The sequence below is a fragment of the Peromyscus maniculatus genome, chromosome 1 (assembly GCF_049852395.1).
Source record: "Peromyscus maniculatus bairdii isolate BWxNUB_F1_BW_parent chromosome 1, HU_Pman_BW_mat_3.1, whole genome shotgun sequence".
NCBI lineage: Eukaryota > Metazoa > Chordata > Mammalia > Rodentia > Cricetidae > Peromyscus > Peromyscus maniculatus.
In genome coordinates this window covers 33538524-33558866 of record NC_134852.1, presented here as the reverse complement: position 1 = coordinate 33558866, position 20343 = coordinate 33538524, and the positions used below count along the sequence as shown (strand labels likewise).

General features: G+C 41.7%; 1 protein-coding gene across 8 annotated transcripts in view; it reads left to right on the top strand.

Annotated features, from left to right (window-relative positions):
* Nucleotides 1-20343, top strand: part of LOC102903511 (cell adhesion molecule CEACAM1-like) — a 179374-nt gene that overhangs the window by 26817 nt on the left and 132214 nt on the right. For 6 of the 8 annotated variants that reach the window (XM_076574095.1, XM_076574112.1, XM_076574105.1 and 3 more), the window contains exon 5: nt 8932-9207. In XM_076574095.1, coding sequence (XP_076430210.1) covers nt 8932-9207 — 276 coding nt within the window. Of the gene's footprint in view, nt 1-8931; nt 9208-12881; nt 13158-18068; nt 18181-18408; nt 18539-18784; nt 18837-19945; nt 19971-20343 lie in introns of all 8 variants that reach the window. The other 2 variants (XM_076574122.1, XM_076574125.1) reach the window with 2 other exon arrangements.

Sequence of the window (20343 nt, the reverse complement as noted above, 5' to 3'; positions counted from 1 at the left end):
TGTTTTATTGAGTATTTTTGTATCAATGTTTATGAGGGAGATTGGTCTGCAATTCTCTTTCTTTGTTGCATCTTTGTGTATCAAGGGTAACTGTAGCCTCATAAAAAGAGTTTGGCAATATTCCTTCTGTTTCCACCGTGTGCAACAATTTGAAGAGTATTGGTATTAGCACTTCTTTGAAAATCTTGTAGAATTCTGTGCTGAAATCATCTGGTCCTGGACTTTTTCTGGTTGGAAGATTTTAATGACTGTTTCTATTTCTTTAAAGGTTATAGGTCTATTTAAATTGTTTGTCTGGTCTTGATTTAATTTGGTATATGGTACCTATGGAGAAAATTGTCCATTTCTTTTAAATTTTCCAATTATTTGGACTACAGGTTTTTGAAGTATGACCTGATGATTCTCTAGATTTCCTCATTGTTTGTTGTTATGTATCCCTTTTCATTTCTGATTTTGTTTATAAGGATGCTCTCTCTTAACCTTTTGATTAGTTTGTACAAGGGCGTGTCTATCTTGTTGATTTTCTCAAAGAACCAACTCTTTGTTTTATTGATTCTTTGTATTGTTCTCTTTGTTTCCATTTTATTGATTTCAGCCCTCGATTTGATTATTTGCCGGCATCTATTCCTCCCATGTGTGCTGTGGGATGGTCTGTATGTCAAATCTGTTGCTCTGATTTGTCAATCAATAAAACACTGATTGGCCAGTGGCCAGGCAGGAGGAAGTATAGGCGGGACAAGAAGGAGAAGAATTCTGGGAAGTGGAAGGCTGAGTCAGAGAAACTGCCAGTCGCCACCATGACAAGCTGCATATGAAGACACCGGTAAACCACAAGCCACATGGCAAGGTATAGATTTATGGAAATGGATTAATTTAAGCTATAAGAACAGTTATCAAGAAGCCTGCCATGGCCATACAGTTTGTAAGCAATATAAGTCTCTGTGTTTACTTGGTTGGATCTGAGTGGCTGTGGGACTGGTGGGTGACAGAGATTTGTCCTGACTGTGGGCAAGGCAGGAAAACTCTAGCTACACATGTGAGTTTGCTTCTTTTTGTTCTAGAGCTTTCAGGTGTGCTATTAAATCGCTAGTGTGAGATTTCTCCAACTTCTTTATGTCGGCATTTAGTACTATGCTTTTTCCTCTTAGCACTGCTTTCATAGTGTCCATAAGTTTAGGTATGTTGTACATTCATTTTCATTGAATTCTAGGAAGTCTTTAATTCTTTTTGTTTTCTCCTTGGCCCATTGGTGATTCACTTGAGCATTATTCAGTTTCCATGAGATTGTAGACACTAATTTTTTTGTTGTTGTTCAAATATAACTTTAAACCATTGTGGTCTGATAAGATACAGGATCAACATCTTTCAATTCTTGTATCTGTTGAGATTTGCTTTGTGACCAAGCATGTGGTCAGTTTTAGAGAAGGTTCCATGGGTGCTGAGAAGAAGGTATATTCTCTTGTGTTAGGGTGGAATATTCTATAGATATCTATTCCATTTGAGACATAATGTCTGTTAATTTCCTTATTTCTCTGTTAAGTTTCTGTCTGGCAGACCTGTCCATTGGTGAGAGTAGGGTGTTGAAGTCTCCCACTACTAGTGTATGGGGTTTGATGTGTGATTTAAGCTTTAGTAATGTTTATTTTACAAATGTGGGTGCCCTTGTATTTGGAGCATAAATATTCAGAATTGAGACTTCATCTTGTCAGATTTTCCCTGTGATAAATATGTAATGTCCTTCCCGATCTCTTTGATTGATTTTAGTTTGAAGTCTATTTTATTGGATAGCTACACCAGCTTGCTTCTTAAATCCATTTGATTGGAAAGTCTTTTCCCAGCATTTTATTCTGAGGTAGTGTCTGTCTTTGAAGTTTATAGCTGGAGAGATTTCTCTCCCGGTCTTGCAAGTTCTACCAGTCTGACAGCCCACTTATAAAATAAACACACAGACACTTATATTATTTAAACTGTTTGGCCTAATAGCTCAGGCTTCTTGTTAACTGTTCTTATATCTTAAGTTAATCCTTTTCTAAATCTATACCTTGCCACGTGGCTCGTGGCTTACTGGCATCTTCACATGCTGCTTGTCATGGCAGTAGCTGGCAGTGTCTCCCTCTGCCTTCCTGTTCTCTCAGTTATCCTCTCTGTTAGTCCTGAGTATACTTCCTGCCTGGCTACTGGCCAAGAAGCATTTTATCTATCAATCAATCATCCACAGCACTTCCCCCTTTATTTTCCCAAAAGGAAGGTTTTAACTTTAACATTGTAAACTTACATATAACAAAACAATTATCAAGCAAGAATTACAGTTACAATATCTAGTCTATTTATAACATCTAGTCTATTTATATTTGGCAAAATTAAACAAGATATCCTATCTATTTAATATTTGTGAGTCTAAGGTTTCATATCTAGCTTAACTCTTATCATAACTAAGGAAATTATACCAGTACAGAGTGGGGCTTGTGGCTGGTGTGTTTTGGTACGAGGATAAAGACTCATCTCTTAGTCCAATCGGGTGCTGGCGGGCTGTCTCAGGGAACAGCTGCAGTCTCGGAGGGTGGGTGGGATTTGGGGGAGGTGAGACTTTTGGGTTACAAGGTCTGATGGGGGTTGGTGGTAATCTGACCTGTCTGCAGGAGGTCTGCCTATTGGCTTTAGACTTGTACTGCAATGGGTGGTGGTGTGGGGGGTCAGGTTTGTGACCCCAGGCCGCACCTTTGACTAAGACTCACCTCTTAGTCCAATCGGGTGCTGGCAGGCTCTGTCTGAGGGAACAGTTGCAGTCTTGGAGGGTGGGTGGGATTTGGGGGAGGTGGGACTTTTGGGTTACAAGGTCTGATGGGGGTTGGTGGTAATCTGACTTGTCTGCAGGAGGTCTGCCTGCCAACTGGCCTGTAACTGGGACTGCAATGGGTAGTGGTGTTGGGGCACAGGGTTGTGACCCTGGGTCCAAAGCCTAGGGGCTGGGATGTTCGAGTATGAGGATAAAGACTTCTTAGGATACTCACTTCTTAGTCTGATCGGGTGCTGGTGGGCTCTGTTTCAGGGAACAGTTGCAGTCTCACAGAATCATAAGTTTTATAGTTTGATATAAATATAATATCACCTGCACAATAAATGTATTGCAATATATATGTACATATATATTATGATTGGTTTGGGGGACTGTGAGGAAACTGTCATTAACAGTTCTGATAGTTAACCTGTATATATGATGAGGAACTCAGCTCAATAAATTTCCTGCTCTGCATGTCAGCTTTTGACTTGCATTGTGTCAGGGTTAGAAGGAAAGCTAAAAGTGAAAGGCTGATGATCTATAGGGTGAGGAGGTATGGTGAAGAAGCAATCTTGTAAGTCTATGACAATTATATTTTGAATTCTAGGGGTACCTGTGGGAGATGGCAAGCCAGGCTGTGTAGATCACCTTGGCTCCAATAAAGTCATTTAATTTTTTAAGGTCTTGTAACAGCCTGTAAGCCTGATTTTTTTCTAATCAACAAATTCCGGAGTGACTCAAGGGCTGGTGAGAGGCTTTATATGCCCTATTTTTAAGCTTCTCTTCCACCAGACAAGTAGCAGCTACAATTCTGTCAGCATTCAAAATCCATTGTTTAACCCAGATAGGATCATCAGATTTCCATGTCGTGGGGTGAGCAGTCAACAGTGGCCCCTTGGATAAATTTTGATACCCTAGGCTTTGTCTGTCATTTATAATTTCTGGAATAATGGGCTCAATTATGCCTTTGGTTTGTTCACCCAAGTTCTTTTAAGTTAAACATTCATCTATAACATTTGAGCTGATATTAGTCCATAGCAGAGATTAATGATACACCAGTTAATTGCAGTATGTCTCTTCCCCACAGAGTGTTAGGTAAAAAGGGGATGACCTGTGGGCAGAATGTGCCATAATATTATCTGTCTGACCGTTTTAATATTTCTGAGCTTTTGGTTACAATATTAGCTTGACCTAGACCTAAAAGAGATGAAGGAGTAATAGTCGTTTTAAGTACTTGGCAAATGAATTTCTGAAATGTAAGAAATGTCTATGCTTATGTGTAGCAAGTGAATTATTTTCTTTCCCTGTATTTTAAGTGTTTAGTTGGTCTATAATATTTAATTTCCTGAACCCAGAAGACCGTAACATTAGAATCCAAACTGGCAGCTCCCTTATGCGCTGCCCTGTAGAATCTGAATTGGTTTTGTAGGAGGTTTAAAATAATCTTAATTTCCCCAGCAAAGTCAGGATCAATCATTCCTGGGAAAATTATTATTTCCTTGCACAGCGGAGGAGCTACGGCCTATTATTAGTCCCAGTGTTCCTTCTGGGGGACGTCTGTAGACACCTCTATTAATGCATACATAAGTCTATTTCTAAAGCCTATATATCTCAGCTCTCAATAAAAACATTATCCATAGATCTATTTTAGGCATATATACTCAGTATCTATAGGTTAATTACTGAGACTTGGGTATTATTTATATATATCTCGATGTTTATATGTTATATTTATCTATCCCAATAACTGGCAATTCATATATCATAAGTTATTTTTTAACTTTCCTAAACAGTCTCTATATCTAAACTTTTATACCCTTATAAAAAGTTTACATCCAAAAGCATCTATGTATTTAATTAGTCAGGAGACATAGGTGATTGATTATTGAGAACAGCCAATGTAAAGTGAATTTCTTTTAATGAAGGAACAGTAAAAGGCCCTTTTGAAATCTCTTGGGTGAGCTATGTTTTATTTGAAATTAGATAGTAAGGCAAATTATCTTCAGACTTGGTGAATGGACATATCTAAATGATCTCAAAGTATAATTTGACTAAACCCTGGCAGTAAGAGGCATGGTATAGTTTAAAGTGGGGAGCTTAAACATTTTTAAAATGTCAGGGGTAAAGTAAGGAATTTATTCTATTAATATTCAGCATATTTAGCCTGTTTCTAAACATAGTTTTGTATAGAGAATTTGATCATTTATAAGATGATCAAGCTTTAACTTGTATCCTAATAACAATCTTTAATAGCTTATAATTTATATATGACTTATCCTTAAGAATGTACAGTTTAGGTCGGCCAATCATGTGCATTTTTACAATGACTACTGGTGTTAAGCATGTTTTTGTTTTGGTTGTGAGACAGGGTCTCACTATATACTCCTGGCAGGCTAGCACCAAATTCTCAGAGTACTGGGATTGCAGGTGTGCACCACCATTCCTGGCCCGTAAGCATTTCTTTTTTCCTTTTTTCCTTTTTGGTTTTTTGAGACAGGGTTTCTCTGTGTAGCTTTGCACCTTTCTGGAAATTGCTTTGTAGAGCAGGCTAGTCTGGAACTCACAGAGAGCCTCCTGCCTCTGCCTCCTGAGCACTGGGATTAAAGGTTTGTGCTGCCGCTGCTGCTTCCACCACCACCAACCGGCTTTATCTCCCATTTGTTATGGTGAGACATTGGAAATGTTTCTTGGCTACTCTGAAATATACACTGCCATTGACTACAATTCTCTATGGGTTACTTTGAACCCACTCATCTTTCCAATATGATATTTACATATTGCTACCAACAGCTCCTCTGTGTTTCCTTCCCACAGCCAGTTTAGCCTTATGTATGTATGTATGTATGTATTTATTTATTTATTATTTATACAGTGCTCTGCCTGCACACCAGAAAGGGACACCATATCTCATTACAGATGGTTGTAAGCAACCATATGTTTGCTGGAAATTGGACTCAGGACCTCTAGAAGAGCAGCCAGTGCTCTTATCCCCTGAGCCATCTCTCCATCCCCAGTCCAGGGATTATTTCCTGCAGGCAAATACTAGTAGACACTGCCTGGTGGAAGGTCAGGTCATTGTTCACATTTAAGGTTAACTTACAGGCCTAGCAATGATCATTCACCATGTTTCCTATTATAGGGAAACTTAGACAGGAAACACAGTCATTCAGACAGGGTCACATAGGCCATCCTTGGCACAAGCTATCTGTCCACAACCACATTTCCAGCTTCCCCACCATGGAAACCTAGTAGTTGACCTTCACTCCTCTAGATCATTTCATAGACTCAGGATTCTTAAAGGGCTCCCAGATTCATGTCAATCAACATCAAACACCTGACAAGAATGGCCCACCTGTGGCCCAGCCGGACCTAAATGTCAGCCAGATCCTGAGCTGTGTGAGATCTCTCACAGGCTGTCAGGTTTCTCAGGGAAGCTCAATTGGAAGACTAATCATAACCTGTCTGTTAGACAGCCCTGAACAGCAAAGGCTTGCAGTGCTCTGGTTTATACTAAGCAGGAGAGGTCAGTGTAGCTGGAGGGACCCGAACCTTGTGTCTCAAGGCAGGAAATGGGTCCCTGAGGACCAGGAGATATACTGAGGTCTCTCATTCTAAGTCTTGAGTGTGACAATCACAAAACACTGCAGCTCAGTTCACTCTTGAGAAAGTCCTTGCTTCTTCCAATACACAGCACAGGAGGCCCCATTATCTCTGAGCACTCAGCCACTCCATCTGCCTTTAGTTTGCTTCCTGCCTGATTATTTAATGATTTGGGTCAGCTGAGGGTTAAGCGACTATCCCTGGTTGTAAGAGGCCTTTGCAAGAATCAGAAGTACCACACATGACAATCATCTCTCTGTGGTCAGCACAGCACTGCTACCCAAGCCCAACATCACAACCAACAATTCCAATCCCTTGGACGGTGATGACTCAGTAGCATTAGTGTGTGATCCTAAGACTCAGAATAAAAACTACCTGTGGACAATAAATGACCAAAGCCTCTCAGAAGAGGACAGGCTAAAACTGTCTGAGGACAACAAGACTCTCACTTTACCCAGTGTTGTGAGGACTGACATAGGACCCTATGTACCGGGAACCCAGTGAGGGACTCCCAAGTGATACATTCTCTCTGAACTTTACCTGTAAGTATTTTCTGTTTCATCCTGGCCCCAACTGCCTAAATACAGAGGGCTAGATCTTCCACACTTGATGCCAGTCCTCTTGGGTTTATGACACTGACCTACCATACATTTACCTAGGCTACCAGGGCATCCTGTGCCAGCCAAAGCATATGTGGACAGGCACAGCATTGAGGTTGAATGGGCTGCAGGGACTTCTCCTGCCTAGAGAGGCTCATGGTGATGGAGACAGAGGACATGTTAGACTCATTCTCAGTGCACACAAAAGTGTGCAGTGGGGATGTTTGTGTGTTGTGCTTGAGAGAGATCAGGGCTTGTCATGCTGAATGAGTACTCTTCTGCTAATCTGCACCCCAGCTCTGGATAGGACCTGCTCAACTAATGTTAAAGCACAGCTCAAAAAGATACTATGGCATTCTACAGTCCAAGATTTCCCCCTTCCTGTGCTGACATCATGTGTGATTTTATTCTCCTTGCTACAGATGGTTCAGATGTCCTGATCATATGCTCCTCAATTATTCATTTCCATTGAAAAACAAACCTCACATCTCCTGCCACACAGATGCTAACCCACCTGCACAGTGCTGTTGGTTTGTCAATGTAGAGCTCCAGTCATTCTCCCAAGAGCTCTATATTCCCAATCTCAATATTAATAATAGTGGATCTTATACCGGCCTTGTCTATAACTGTCACTATCCTCAGTAAGACCACAGCCAAAAACATTAGGATCCTTAGTAAGTGGATCTCTGAAATATCAACACCATGTTTGGAATGGAGTCTTTTGGTTTTCTGGGAAGGTGCAGTAGCATTTAATTTCCAGCCCATGTCTATGAGAACAAGCAAAACTCAGTCTTCCCCCAATCCTGCTCCATCCCTGTGACTAATGGCTTCCTGGTTCTCATATTTCTGTTAGGAGGAGGTTCTGCCAGCCTTGCAAAGCCTTAGCTTATGTGGGGACTTTCCATGGTTAGGAGAGCCTCAAGGTGAAGATTTCTTTCTGTACCTAACACAAGCTTTCCTGTCCTCTCCATTTTCATTTTATAACCTCCATGGCCTACAAGGAAAACACAGGACTTTCAACTGTGCTCATATTCTTACTCTCCAAATTGGCTGAGAATATTCCCCACAGATGGGGACTAGACCTCTGCTCAGAGGTATTTTCCTGTCTCATGGGTATGGTGGCTGGCTCAGCTTTGACTCCATGGGATGGAAAGAGTGGGTGGAGAATGTGCCTGGGAGCCCTGGTGAACCATGTCACTGACAGTTGATGATGATCTTTTGCTTACTCTACTCAAGGTTCAAAAAACAAATGCCAGCTGAGTGTGGTGGCACACATTTTTGATGCCAGCACTGAGGAGGGAGAGGCAGGTAGATAGTGAGTTTGAGCTCAGCCTCATCTACATAGCAAGTGCCAAGTGAGCTAAGACTGTACAGTGAGACCCTGTCTCAAAAATATCAGTACTGAGGATTAGAGTGGCAGGCTGTGGTCAGCACTGTGATTATTCACTTCTACTCTGTAGTATTTAATCCATATCCATGGGGCAGGAAATACAATTTTTCTGCAAACAGAAATCCTTCAGTTAGGGATTTCTCCCAGTCCTGAGGTCTAGCCTTTAACATCTCTAATATTAGGTAGGCCATCTTAACACTATGACAAATTATTTTTAATAAAAATTAAAAGGCTATTTAATAAAAGAGGGACATGACTGTTCACACTCACAGAAAATGTGAGCAAGAATTCCCACAAAAATCATTGGGAAATACATTCCACCCACCATGAGATTTCTGGACATGTGGGCTGAAGAGGCTCCCAGTGTGGTATCTACACAAATTTCCTGAGTCAGGGTTATTGTGGGTGATCCTGGAAGGAGTAAGATTCAACTCTTTCCTTATAGACCATATCTTGAACATGCAATCTTGCAGAGGGCCCCTTCATTCTATGGCCCTGTGAACTGGCTGAGATCTCTGAAGGTGAAGGACTCTCAGCTGGTCTCCTCCCCTGTTTATTCACAGAACCAGTGATTAAGCCCTCCATCCAATTCACCAACACCACAGTCGAAGACCTGACCTCTGTGATACTGAAGTGTTTGTCAAACGACACTGGAATCTCAATCCATTGGCTCTTCAAAGGCCAGAGTCTGAGGATCGGTAATATGATGAGGCTGTCCCAGGACAACAGCACCCTGGAAATAGTCCCTGCCAGGAGTTCGCATTCCGGGGACTATCAGTGTGAAGTATCCAATCAAGTCAGTTCCAAGAGGAGTGACCCCATCCAGGTGGACATAATAGGTGAGTGATCTCTGTTGCCTTCTTACTCCATAGTGTTGGGCATGGGGGCAGTTTCTTTATCAACAGAGTGCAGAATGGGTTAAAGTCACAAGGAGAAAAACATGGCTCAAGACACAAATACAGCCAGCATGTTGATGGATGCATGTTAATCTTATGATACAACAACAAGCAAGGTGAGCACAGTGCTGCATGCCTTTAACCCAGCACATGAGAGGCAGAGACAGTTGGATCTCTATGAGTTCCTAACCACCCTGGTCTTAGTAGCCAGTTTCAGGTTAGCTAGAGCTACATAGTGAGAACCTTTCTCAAAAGAGAGAGAGAACATGAAGCAGGAGGCATAGAAGTACAAGTCCACTCAACTGAATGGACCAGGCTCTGCTGACTCCCCATGGGAGACTTGCCTTGGAGGAGGTGGGAATAGGGGGTGTATTGTGTGAGAACACTGGTGGGCTTGGAGAATTAGGACAGGGGAATCTGTGGATGGTGTGTAAAATGAATGGAAAAATCTCTTAATAAAAAAAGAAGTACAAGGGCAGCCCAGACTACATTGTGAGATCCGGTCACTAATAACAACAATAGATGTCAATATAGCAAATAGAAATGCAAAGTGATTAAGAGTTTAGGGAGAGCCGGGCGGTGGTGGTGCACGCCTTTAATCCCAGCACTTGGGAGGCAGAGGCAGGTGGATCTCTGTGAGTTTGAGGCCAGCCTGGGCTACCAAGTGAGTTCCAGGAAAGGCGCAAATCTACATAGAGAAACTCTGTCTCGAAAAACCAAAAAAAAAAAAAAGAGTTTAGGGGTTTGAGTCACACACACACACACACACACACACATACACACACACACACCCAGACCACCCTCAGAATCTAGTAAAATATTCATGTTACTCTATACCCCATACCACACAATCAAATTTTCTTTACATTATATCTAATACTTAATATGAATACTGCATAGACACTGGTCTTATTGTGTTGAGTACAGGACAAGACAGGAGGAAACAATACATTTTTCACTGTAGACATACTTTTCCAAGTAGTTTGTTTCTAAAGTTTTGATCCATAAATATAAAATCCATAGATAGAATGGACCTGTATTGAGTTTCTTACTACGTTTGCATATTTATTCATTTTGTATGGGTGTTCCCCTCATAGTGTGTGGAGGTCATAGGACAATTTGTGGGGGCCAGTTCTCTGCGGACAGGGAATTGAACTCAGGTAGGTGAGCAAGCCCTTTATCTGCTAAGCCATTTCACTGTCCTACATTGTTTGTGCATTTATATCTGTGTGGCAGTTGGGGCAGGTACTGGGAGGGAATACAGCAGGCACTCTTCCCAACTGAGCCATCTTGGAGGCCCATATACTGAGTTTCTTATCCTCATGCTCTTTGAACAAGACTCTTTTCTGATAACTGTTTTTTTGTGGTATATAGTAGTAGTAGTAATTATAATAGTAGTAGTAGTAGTAATAGTATGTGTGTGTGTGTATTTGATTCTTTTTTTTTTGGTTTTTCAGACAGTTTCTCTGTGTAGCTTTGCACCGTTCCTAGAACTGGCTTTGGAGACCAGGCTGGCCTTGAACTCACAGAGATCTACCTTCCTCTGTCTCCTGAATGCTGGGATTAATGCCGTGAGCCACCATTGCCCAGGTGTATTTGATTCGTAACTATTGAGCTATTTCTCAAGACCCATAATCCAAATACATGGAGAGATAGCTCAGTAGTGAAGAGCCCTGGAAGCTTTTCCAAAGGCAGGGGTTTAATTCCAGCACGCACATGGCAGCTTATTACTGTCTGTAACTGAAGTTCCAAAGAATTCAACATCTTCTTCTGTCCTCCTCATGTACAAAACATGGGTGTGGTGTAGAGACATATAAGCAGCCAAAAGACCCATGTGATGCATCTGGCATCATAACAAAGACATCATTTGAAATCCAATTTCAAGGTGCTTTCATTCTGTCTCTTAAAATCTGATGACTTTCAGCTCTGATCCATTTTAGGTCTTTGATCCATGTAGAATTGATTTGTATATGTTGTGAGATGAAGGCTTAACTTCATTCTTTTACTTGGATATCACATCTTCCAAACATCCCTTGTTTGACTGATTTTTCTTCCAACATTGTGCAGTCTTAGCAGCCTAATCAAAACTCATCTGGTCACAGCGGGTCAGATCGACAGTAAGAATGCCTTCTAATTACTGTAACTCAATAGGACAACTCTGTTTCACACCAATTAATTCAAAAGTGCTAGCAGAAATGAATGTTTTTAACAAACATAAAAAGTGACAGATGAAATGCTGGATATGCCAACTGTGCCCCATAAACACACATATTGATCATATTAGCTAATGTTTAATTTATTCATGGACAGTGTGCATGAGCAATTGTGGGCTTTCCGATTCTATTTCACTGAACTGTATGTCTGCCATTACATTAGCAGTAGACTATTTTGATCGTTGCAGCTTTGTACTAAAATTATGAAATCATGTAGGATGTCCTGAAATTTTATTATTTTTTTATTTTCAAGATGCTTTTAAGGCCAGGTACAGTGGTATTGCCTCTAACCCCAGCTCTTGGGAGCAGAGATAGGTGGAACTCTGGGAGTTTGAGGCCAGCTTGATCTATATAGTGAGTTTCAGGACAGCTAGAATAGACTTTGCTATTTCTGTGCAAAATGCCACTGGGGTTTTGATCTGATGTGCATAGAACTGATAGACTACATTTAAGGATGATATTGTCATCTATTAAAAAAGTCTTTCAGGCAAGCTGGCTCATGCCTGTAAATTCAGCCACTCAAGAAGTTGAGGCAAGAGTATCAAGTTCTAAGAGTGCCTACCACAACCAATTCAAGGCCAGCCTGATTAATTTAGTGACATCCTGTTTCTAAATAAAAATTAGAAGGCAGAGCTTAGAGTACAGTTCAGTGGTAGTGCATTGCTTACCATGCACAAAGCCCTGGGTTCAATCCCAGTACTGCAGAACAACAGTGATAATGAGATTAAGTCTTCCAACCCATCAACCCCAATGGCTGTCATTTCTTGTCTTCTTTCATCATCTCTTATTTGGTAGTTTTCTGAGTGCAAGTCTTTTATCGCCTTGCTGGAGTTAATTCTAAGTAATTTATTCTTTTTGGTGCTTTCACAAATAAATACTTTCTTCATTTCCTTTCCAATTGTTCACTGTTAAGGCTGGGATTATTGCTCAGGGGCTGAACCCTTGCCGGGCATGCATGAGGCCCTAGGTTTAAGCTCCACTACTGTCAGGAAAACAAAAATCCAATTGTTCATGGTCAATAGTAGTATACAGAAATACAGCTCACTTGGGCATGTTCATTTCATTAACTAACAAATTTACTAGTTTTCCTCATTTACTTCTGAGAACTTTCTGTAGAATGTTAAAAGGATTTTCTACGAACAATTTCCTGTCATCTACAGACATCTTTAGCACCTCATAATTGGGCACCTCCATTTCATTGTCTAGCCTAATGGCTCTGTGTACCACTCCTAAGAGTCACTTGAACAGATGTGGTCCCAGCAGCTCTTTCCTTACAAACCATATCTTGAACCCAAACATGCAATCTTGCAGAGGGCCCCTTCATTCCATGGGCCCTGTGAACTGGTTGAGATCTCTGAGGGTGAAGGACTCTCAGTTCGTCCCCTCCACTATTTATCCACACAGATCCAGTGATTCCACCCTCCATCCAAGTCACCAACACCACAAGCAAAAATGACATCTCTGTGTTCCTGACCTGCTTGTCCAATGACACTGGGGTCTCCATCCATTGGTTCTTCAAAGGCCAGAGTGTGAATCTCACAGACAGGATACATCTTTCCCACCACAACAGCACCCTCCAAATAGACTCTGTGAGGATTGACGATTCCGGGGACTATCAATGTGAAGTATCCAATCAAGTCAGTTCCAAAAGGAGTGTCCCCATCCAGCTGGACATAATACGTGAGTGACCTCTGCTCCCTTGTTACTCCATATCCTTGGGGTGGGGCTAGTTTCTTTATCAACAGAGTACAGAATGGGTCAAAGTCACAAGGAGAAAAACATTGTTCAGAAAACAAATAAGGCCAGCTTGGTGATGAATACATGTTAATCTCATGATACACCAAGCAAGGTGAGCACAGAGCTGCATGCCTTTACCCCCAGCACAACAGAGGCAGAGAAAGTTGGATCTCTATGAGTTCCCAACCACCCTGGTCTTTGTAGCCAGTTTCAGGTTAGCCAGAGCTACATAGTAAGACCCTGTCTCAAAAGGGAGAGAGCACGAAGCAGGAGGCATAGAAGTACAAGGCCACTCAACTGAATGGACCAGGCTCTGCTGACTCCCCATGGGAGACCTTGCCTTGGAGGCGGTGGGAATCAGGGGTCGATTGGAGGGGAATGCTTGAGGGTGGGAGGAGGCAGGACAGGGGAATCTGTGGTTGATATGTAAAATGAATAGAAAATCTCTCTATAATAAACAAGAAATACCAGGCTAGCCCAGATTACATTGTGAGATCCTGTCAATAATAACAATAAATATCAATATAGCAAATACAAATGCAAAGTGATTAAGAGTTTAGTGTCTGTGTCAGACACACCATCAAACCTCAGAATGTAGTAAAATATTCATTTTTCTCTACACCCCCATACACACACATTTTTAATTTCTTTAGATTATTTCCAATACCCAATATAAATACTGCATAGAATCTAGTCTCATTGTATTGAGTACAGGACAAAGATAGGAGGAAACAATACATTTTTCACTGTAGAGATACTTTTCCAAGTAGTTTGTTTCCAAGTTTTTGATCCATAAATATAAAATCCATAGATATAAGGGACCTGTAATGACTTTTTTTTACTCCATTTGCATATTTATTCATTTTGTGTGCATGTCCCACACCCGTGAATGGAGGTCAGGGGACAGTTTGTGGAAGCCAGTCTCCAGGGACTGGGGATTGAACTTAGGTTGGTGAACCAGCCCTATATCTGCTAAGCCATTTCACTAGCCTATGTTTGTTTTTGCATTTATTTCTGTGTGGCAGTTAGGGGTAGGTACTTTGAAGGAGTTTGGTAGGTACTCCTCCCAAATGAGCCATCTTGGTGGTCCATATACTGAGTTTCTTATCCTCATGCTGACATTTGAAGTATCACATCCCTCCACAAGATGCTTTTTTCTAATAACGCTTTTTGTGGTATGTTGTAGTGTGTGTGTGTGTGTGTGTGTGTGTGTGTGTGTGTGTATGGTTTATGAGACTGGAGAGATACCTCAATACTTTAGAGCCCTAGCAACTCTTACAATAGACAGAGGTTCAATTCCCAGCACCCACATGGCAGCCTATTACTGTCTCTAACTGAAGTTCAAAGGATTTTCCAATTTTTTTGGAGTACAGGTTTTGGAAGTATGACCTGATTATTCTCTGGATTTCCTCATTGTCAGTTGTTGTGTCTCCCTTTTCATTTGTAATTTTCCGAATTTGGATGCTCTCTGTGTCTTTTGGTAGTCTGGATAAGTGCTTGTCTATCTTGTTGATTTTCTTAAAGAACCAACTCTTTGGTTCATTGATTCCTTGTATTGTTCTCTTTGTTTCTATTTTATTGATTTCAGCTCTCAATTTGATTATTTCCTGGCATCTATTCCTCCTGGGTGACTTTGCTTCTTCTTGTTCTAGAGCTTTCAGGTGTGCTATTAAGTCACTAGTGTGAGATTTCCCCAAATTCTTTATGTCGGCATTTGTTGCTATGAATTTTGTTCTTAGCACTTCTTTCGTAGTGTCCAATAAGTTTGTTGTGTAGTATATTCATTTTCATTGATCTCTAGGAAGTCTTTAACTTCTTTCTATTTCTTTCTTGATGCATTGGTGATTCAGTTGAGCATTATTCAGTTTCCATGAGATTGTAGGCTCTCTGTAGTTTTTGTTGTTGTTGCAATCTAACTTTAAACCATGGTGGTCTGATAGAATACAGGAGGTTATTCCAATATTTTGTATCTGTTGAGGTTTGCTTTGTGACCAAGTATGTGGTTAATTCTAGAGAAGGTTTCTTGGGGTGCTGAGAAGAAAGTATATTCTGTTTTGTTAGGGTGGAATGTTTTGTAGATATTGATTAAGTCCATTTGAGTCATAACATCAGTTAAGACCCTTATTTCTCTGTTAAGTTTTGATTTGGCAGATCTGTCCAGTGGTGAGAGTGGGGTATTGAAGTCTCCCACTCTTAATGTGTGGGGTTTTATGTGTGATTTAAGTTTTAGTAATGTTTCTTTTACATATGTGGGTACCCTTGTATTTGGGGCATAAATATTCAGAATTCAAACTTCCTCTTGGTGTATCTTCCCTGTGATGAGTATGTAATATCCTTCTTGATCTCTTTTGATCGATTTTAGTTTGAAGTCTATTTTGTAGGATAGGTACACCAGCTTGCTTCTTAAGACCATTTGATTGGTAAGACTTTCCCCAGCCTTCTATTCTGAGGTAGCGTCCATCTTTGAAATTGAGGTGTGTTTCTTGTATGCAGCAGAAAGATGGGTCCTGTTTTAGTATTCGTTCTGTCAGCCTGTGTCTTTTTATAGGTGAATTAAGTCCATCGATATTAAGGGATATTAATGAACCATGATTGTTATTTCCTGTTATCTTTTGGTGGTAGTGAGTGTGTATTTCTCTTCTTTGGGCTTTGCTGCTGTGGGGTTATGTATTGCCTGTATTTTTGTGGGTGTATCTGACTTCCTTAGGTTGGAATTTTCCTTCTAGTGCTTTTTGTAGGGCTGGATTTGTGGGTAGGTATTGTTTAAATCTGGTTTTGTCCTAGAATGTCTTGTTCACTCCGTCTATGGTGATTGAAAGTTTTTCTGGGTATATTAGTCTAGGCAGGCATCCATGTCTCTTCATGTCTGCATTATGTCTGTACAGGTCCTTCTGGCTTTCAAAGTCTCCATTGAGAAATCGTGTGTTATTCAGATGGGTTTGCCTTGATAAGTCACTTGGATTTTTTGTTTTACTGCTCTTAATATTCTTTCTTTATTCTGTAGATTTAGTTGTTTAATTACTATGTGGCCATGGGACTTTTTTGGGGGGAGGGGTCTACTCTGTTTGGTGGTCTATAGGCTTCTTGAATCTTCATAGGTATTTCTTCCTTTTAGTTGGAAAGTTTTCTTCTATGATCTTGTTGAAAATATTTTCTGTGCCTTTGAGTTGGTATTCTTCTCCTTCTTCTATCCTTGTTATTCTTAGATTTGGCCTTTTCATGGTATCCCAGATTTCCTGGATGTTTTGTGCTGTGACTTTTTTGGCTTTGGTGTTTTCTTTGACTGATGAATCTATTTCCTCTATCGTATCCTCTACACCATTGATTCTCTCTTCCTTCACTTTTATTCTGTTGGTTATGCTTGTATCTGTGTTTCCTGTTTTTTATTCAGATTTTTTATTTCCAGTATTCCCTCTCATTGTGTCTTCTTCATTGTTTTTATATCCTTTTTCAGGTCTTGAAGTGTTTCCCTCCCATGTTTAATTGCTTTTTCATCATTTTCATGGCTTTCTTTAAGGGATTTATTGATTTATTTCTATTTTTATTTGTCTTTTCCTCTATTTGCTTATTGATTTCTTCCATTTTTTGTTTGTTTTTCCCTCAATTTCATTTTTCATTTTTTCTTGAAAGGCCTCTAGCATCTTCATGATGCTGTTCTTAAGGTTGCTTTCTTCTGCTTCTTCTACATTGTGATGTTCAGCTCTTGCTGTTGGAGGAGGGCTAGGTTCTAGTGAAGCCATATTGCTCTTTATATTGTTGTATATATTTTTCCCTTGACTTCTGCCCATGTCCTCCTCTAACAGGTATAAGAGGTGCCTGTGTCTGAGTGAGTTGCTATTGGCCCACTCTGGGCTTATTGTGTCTGTGTCTTAGGGGGCCCCTCTAAGTGCAATCTTAGTTCTTGGTCTAATTGGAGCAGGAAGAATCTGTGTCTCAGGGAGCTGCTCTTGAGTCAACCCAAGCTTGTTGATTCTATGACTCACGGAGTCACTCTTGGTCTTATCAGGGCTCTTCGTCCAATCAGCGCTTACAGATTCTGTGTTTCAGGAAGCCTCTCTTGGACCAATGAGAGGTGGCAAATTCTATGTCTCAGAAAGCCACTCTTGGTCTAATGAGGGCTGACAGATTCCTGGTCTCAGGAGGTTACTCTTGTTCCAATAAAAGCTCTTTGTCCAATGTTGGCTGCTGGCATTGTTTCCATGCCTCAGGAAGTGGCTGGGGTCTCAGGAGGATGGGTATGGAGGCAGGGTGTATAGATTACAAGGTCAAGTGGGGGGCCTTGGTGTGGGTGGGGCCTTCCTGCAGAAGCCTTGCCTGCTGGCCAGCAACTGGGACAGAGTTGGGCAGGGGTTCCCAGGGACCAGCTGTGACCCAGGGATGGGGCCAACGGGCAGGACTCTCTGGGTATGGAGCCTCAATATTCTTTCAGTTAATTCCTGGCCACAGGAACCAGAGAGGTAAATATTTACATTGACCACAATTAGGACAACAAGAAAAAGATGTGATCATTAAAAATAACTGTAATTTTAATGTAAAAATAGCTATGTGACTTTCTCCCATCTTCAGAGCCTTCCAAGGACTTCGAGAGAGGAAGCGTAAAGCACAATCACTCCCCACCCGCCACAGGCAAGGACTTGAAGGAAGACACATGGCCAGCCTAGAAACACAGTACTTACGGGAGTACTAGAAGAAAATACCCTTTTTATTGCCTCACCTCTCCTAATCTACCTTCTTACAAGAAGTACACTCCCCAAAGGAACAAACAGATGTCAGACACAACCAGAGAGTTATTGTCTGCTTGCTTGGTGAGGATAAATTTATGGTGATGCTTCTTCTCTTTTCTGTCCATGACAGGTGAACATCGACCTTCATTGCGGGCTTTCATTGGCATTATTGCCCAATGTCTGATGGGACTGATTGCAGTAATGTTTTTACTGGGTTTCCTGTGGCGCAGCCGTCGTGGCAGGTGAAGTGTCTTACACCCTTCCACCTATTCTTCCATTCCCTCTATGCTTGGGAAAAGGGAAGAGGCTTTCCTCACTTTGTGTCTGGACTCCATCTTCTTCTCTTTGCTATGTGTGTGCTGTGTTGCTCATATCACTGCCTTCCTATGTCCTGTACCCCACTCTCTGATGGCCATGTTCACTCCTTTCCCTGTGAAGTTTGGAGATAAATTGACTTCATCTTTCACCAGGGAGCCACAAAATGAGAACAATATTAAACAAGAGGACAATGAGCCAACCAACCTCAATGAGCCAACCAACCTCAATGAAACCTCAAAAGAAGCCTCAAAAGAGAAACCTAAAAAGGACAAGAAGCCAAAAGTAAATTCTCATCCAAATTACCGCCCACAGCACCAGTTAGAAAACAACAAATATGATGGGGTAAAAGGATCAAAGGCTAGGAGGGGCTGGTTAGATTGGAAAAGGAGGCAGCACCAAGAAAGGCAGTGGCAGCCATGGTGTGAATGCACAGCAAGGACACCAAGCAGCTCCCAGGAAACATTGGCTCCCTGGGTCCTTCCCAACTGAGGAACCAAACAACAGTGACAGTGTCTCCCATTTCTTTAGGGCAAGAAGTAAGAGCATGCTCAGTGAGGACAACTGGACCCATCCACCCACAGTAAGTAAAGGCACTGACCCTCGGGAATCAAAGGTCTCACCACCTGCTTGTCCTTCCATGGCATCCTGGACAGCAACCACTGTCTCCTGTCTGGCTTACAGAGCAGATCTTCTCTTCCCAGACTCTAGCTGGCATTGTCTTTAGGTTGCGAAGTAGCTCCCAAATAAAGACAAGGAGACTTATTAATTATGAATGCTCAGCCTTAGCTTAGGCTTGTCCAACTAGCTCCTTTACCTTAATTTAAACTATTTCTATTCTTCTGTGTTTTGCCTCAGGCCTTTTAACCTTTCTTTCATTCTGTATGTCCTACTTTCCTGCTTCCTCCCTGTCTGTCTGTCTGTCTGGCCCCAGATGTCTCCCTGGCTTCTTTTTCCTTTCTTTTTGGAACCTAAATACCTCCTTCTACTTACTCTCCTGCCTAGATGTCCCACCTATCTATCCTCCCTCACTATTAGACATTCAGCTTTTTCTTAGAAAGTCCAGTGTCTTGGGCAGTCAAGATAAACCAATAACACATGTTTACATAGTTATACAAACACAACACATCTTTGCGTTGTTTAACAAATATTGCACAACACCAGCCCTCAGGTCCTGTAGGTCCTCACCCCCTTCCCAGCCACAGGAGACTAAGTCAGTGCTGAAGGGAGACTCAGTTCACCTAGGCTAGGCTGGCATGAGGGAACCACATGTCCAAGAGCAGGTTCCTTATCCTAATGCCTTCCCTGCTGTCTGTGAAGGTTTTGGGCATTCATTTTCCCTAAGGGAGACTCTCTACTGTGTGTGTCTGGGTCCCAAGGACCACTGTGCTCCTCCTTGTCATAGGAACATGTCAGTCACAAATACCAATGAGGAAAGGATAATCAAGGCATTGTGAACTTGGAGAACTCCTGAACTGAATAATCCAGGTCTCAGTCCTTGTTACTTCTCCTCTGGTCCTAATAAACTAAGTCTGTGAAACAGACTCTGTAGGAGTCTGGACTTGGGCACGACACCCCTCTCCCACTACCCTATATCTACCACCACCTCCTGCCACCTCTTTTCGCTACAAATCACAAGTCTTAGATGAGCTTTTCACTTCCATGATCTGGTGACTTCTCTTGCTTCCCCAGGTCACGTGACAACTCTCCTAATGAGGTAAGCACTGCCACTTTCACTGTCTGGAAAGATGGGGACACTCAGAGCCACAACTGTGTGTCCATAGTTCCTCGTGCAGCAGACGAGGAGCTGCACCCTTGTAGTCTGGCAGATGGATTCAGACAAGACACATCCTGTCATGTAGAAGACTGGCAGGTTTCTTAGAGAATGATGGGAGGCATGCTCAACAGTGAGGGTGGACATTGGCCAAAGGGCCACTGCAGAAGAAAGGCCCTCAAGGAGTGAGAGTGGACAATGGCCAGGAACATGGGCTGCATGTTAAAGTGGGCCGGGTGCTGTCTTCTAAAGTCTCTGGCACAGGAGGCCTCCATGAGATGTTTTTCTGTGCAGGACAAACAGGCCATGTGGGTTG